Below are 3,245 nucleotides of genomic sequence, written 5' to 3' on the forward strand. Positions count from 1 at the left end.
CGATTTTCCTCCTTTATCTGTAGAATTGACCAGCCGGAAATCCAATAGCCAATCATTTTAATCAAATTCAATTGACCATTGATAATTTTTCTCTCAGAAATCACATCATTTTTGCATCTCCATATAGACTAGAAAACAGCAAAGGCCAAAGACCCCCTGCTAACACCAATTTCTTTTCATTTTTTGGATTCTTTTTAATGCAGTTCCGAAAGCATGAATTTAGGTCGGTAGGGGTTGAATGTAAACTAAAGGCACATTTCAGAAGACTCCGTATCAATCGAACAGCTGAATATTGAGAAAACAGATGATCAATACTCTCATCTTTGCCACAGAAGACACACTATATAAGTATATATACATCTCGTAAAAACATTATATGTATTGCAGGAGCATGTTGGGCATTCGCCACAGTGGGAGCAGTTGAAAGCCAGCTGAAAAGGAAAACCGGGGAGCTACTGGATCTATCTGAGCAGGAGCTACTAGACTGTGACACGACACAGAAACCCGGCGGCTGCAAGGGTGGGAATCCCTACAGGGCGTTTCTGTGGATAAAGAGCAAGGGAGGCATCATGAAGGAGGCCGAGTACTCATATGAGGCACAACAGGGGCAGTGCAGGACCAACAAGGACGCCACCCGTAGGGGCCTGGTCTACCGGGCACAACTACTGAGGTCAGGGGAGAGGTTTCTGCAGGAGGCCGTATATACGATGGGCCCGACGGTCGCCGGCATCGACACGCACGACCGCAGCCTGCAGCACTTCAAGAGCGGCATATACAAAGGGCCATGCGGCACTGCGCTGGACCACGCGGTGCTCGTGGTGGGATACGGGGTCAGAGATGGGGAGAAGTACTGGGTCGTCAAGAACTCGTGGGGGCAGACGTTTGGCCAGAATGGCTTCTTCCTCATGAGCAGGGGAGCTAATGGAAACGCCGGGCTGTGCGGCATCGGGAAGGCGGGCGTCTACGCCCTCGTGTAGTACAGCATGCAGCATCAGGCTGGCATGCATGATGGGTGCATGAGACGGTCGTCTTCTACATCAACTCGTGGTATGCGTTGTGATGATATAATATACTCCTACTACGTAGATGGCTTGTGGGTGTTGCCAAATAAGATGCAGTGTCCAGATAAGATGCACTGCTGCATGAAGAATGACACAACGAAGAGCTCATCGACCTGGTGCAGCAGCCAGCGGGGTTTGTTGTGTGACGTGATTTCGATTCGTGTTTGTAGTAGTAACTACTATACCCTCATATATACAATGAATGAGTCATGAGGCGTAGTGTGTAATAACTAATAAATAAATCAATGTTTTATTTCATCGTCCAAAGTTGGCACACTGCTCGATTAGTTCATGATACTACGAGTGATATGAGTTGAACTTTCTCCATTCATTTCAAGGGAAAAAACAGCTTATAGCAGTATTGACTTTTCATGATCTGGTTTCGCTGCTCCTAAATAGGGGGACTAGCGAACAGGACCTGCAACCAGGAGCACACCAAAATCAGGCACGGCTTCGTTCTTAAAATAAAGATAAAATAAAATAGGAACGTCTTCGTTAGGTCCCGTCGTGTTGAATAAAAAAAAAGGCTTGCCCAATAGCTGTATTACCTGGCCCAGTAGCCCAGTGGGCTTCCCCCGGCTGTGAACGCCTCGGCCTTTTCTCCTACAGACTGCGCGGTTTCCCGCAGAGATTAGTCCCACATCGCTCCTCGATGTCACAGCGCTAGGAGGAAGCAGTATATAAGGAGGGTCAAGGCTTCCATTCGAAAGCACGCAGCTGCGCAGCGGGCACAAAGCGAACTATTCTTTCGCCTTTTACTAAAGAATACCGTGTGCACACTGCAATTTGCAGCATACCCTAATTTTTGAAGGGGATCCTCCTTTACTCGAAGGCCCCACAATTCGACTGCAAATTTTTCAATTTAAGCTTTGTGGTGTCTAGTAAGCTGGCATGTGCACGTCTCAGCGAAAGCAACACATGAAACTCATGCATATTGAAATTCTGAATCCATATTCTAGAAATTTAATAAAGTACAATGACTATAATGTCTGATGATCTCTGACTGTTTAAAGGTCATACAGTAAAGAAATTTAATACAAAGCCCATCAATGCTTGATGAGTCTGTCGGTTTTTAGGACCATTTTTGCCCCCATTCCGAGTTTCTCTCATCTCCTGGACTGCAACATTCATGAACAAAAAATGAAGGGAAATTAAGATTTTTTTTGTATGACATGGATGGCATGCAAGCGGCAAGCCACACTTTCTTTAAGTTAATCTTAGTTCTGGCCAGATTAACCATGAATGAAACCTGTCCTATCAACATAAAGTTTATTGCATAATAAAAGGAAAGATATAATATTTTTATTTTCTTGACACAGATCTCATCATTGAAAAAGCCATGCTTTTATTACTCTCTATTACTAAACATGTAGTGTTTATAGGGTCAGCTTGTTTAAGCATCCTCTACTTTTTCTTCTTTTCTTTCTTTGCCATTAGAGTATGGTGATTGTTGCATCCCAAGCACGGGAAGGGCCTAAATGATCATATCGTGATGTGAATATTTAATATGCAAATATAAGACGCTATTAGATAGCAGGCAATATATGTTCACTTCTGTTTAAAAAAATACCAGCATGATCACACATTTAATCGAGATGCATAAATACCTATACAGAATTCTCATGTATGTTTCCGAACTAACCTGCACTTTAAGGCCATATTTACCAGCATGTAGGAGATTAGCTCTAGAAAAATGGCACTTCAATGCATCGAAAACAGGATGTTGAAATGAACAACAATACCTGGCAGACTCTATACATAACATGCCTGCTGTATTTGGCTCCTGAACTTTAGCTCCTCCGTCCATTTTAGAGTCCCCATTCCTAAAAACAAAACATTTCACACATGAAAATCTTATATGTCTCCAAGGGATAGTGGTAACCACAATGTTTAATTCAGGAGCTATTATCAATATAAAATATAAGATGAAAAGTGAGAAATTTATTGTATGTGCTAAAAGTGCTTTGTAAGTAGAATTAATAAATGATGCAGACCTCTAACTCATAATTGGGAACCTAGAATACTCGCCGATGAGTGTTTGTATGGCATCAAGGGACGAATAAGGTCAGGGGCTAAGGCAGGTGGTCGAGGATTGGACCTGATCTTGCCTATCATCTGATTCTATGACTCTCGGGGCTGAGCATCCCCATGCCTTCTGCTTAATCGTATCCTTGTCTGCGCCAT

At 43.2% G+C, this 3,245-nt stretch overlaps 1 protein-coding gene and 1 non-coding gene across 2 annotated transcripts; both read left to right on the plus strand.

The window, feature by feature from the left end:
- The first annotated feature begins 76 nt into the window (after positions 1-76).
- LOC119365884 (ervatamin-B-like) lies at positions 77-1,324 on the plus strand. The gene has a single exon (XM_037631532.1). It carries the CDS (start codon positions 570-572, stop codon positions 975-977), a length of 408 nt encoding a protein of 135 aa, XP_037487429.1. The 5' UTR covers positions 77-569; the 3' UTR covers positions 978-1,324.
- Positions 1,325-1,776: 452 nt separating this feature from the next.
- On the plus strand, positions 1,777-1,896 carry LOC119266161. The gene has a single exon (XR_005131893.1). It is a non-coding gene; the product is annotated as a U5 spliceosomal RNA (small nuclear RNA).
- The last annotated feature ends 1,349 nt before the right edge of the window (positions 1,897-3,245 follow it).

This window comes from Triticum dicoccoides, chromosome 2B (genome assembly GCF_002162155.2).
Source record: "Triticum dicoccoides isolate Atlit2015 ecotype Zavitan chromosome 2B, WEW_v2.0, whole genome shotgun sequence".
Lineage (NCBI taxonomy): Eukaryota > Viridiplantae > Streptophyta > Magnoliopsida > Poales > Poaceae > Triticum > Triticum dicoccoides.

What these genes read in the sequence shown, in the direction of transcription:
- LOC119365884 (XM_037631532.1), top strand. Translation starts at nt 570, where the DNA reads ATGAAGGAGGCCGAGTACTCATATGAGGCACAACAGGGGCAGTGCAGG.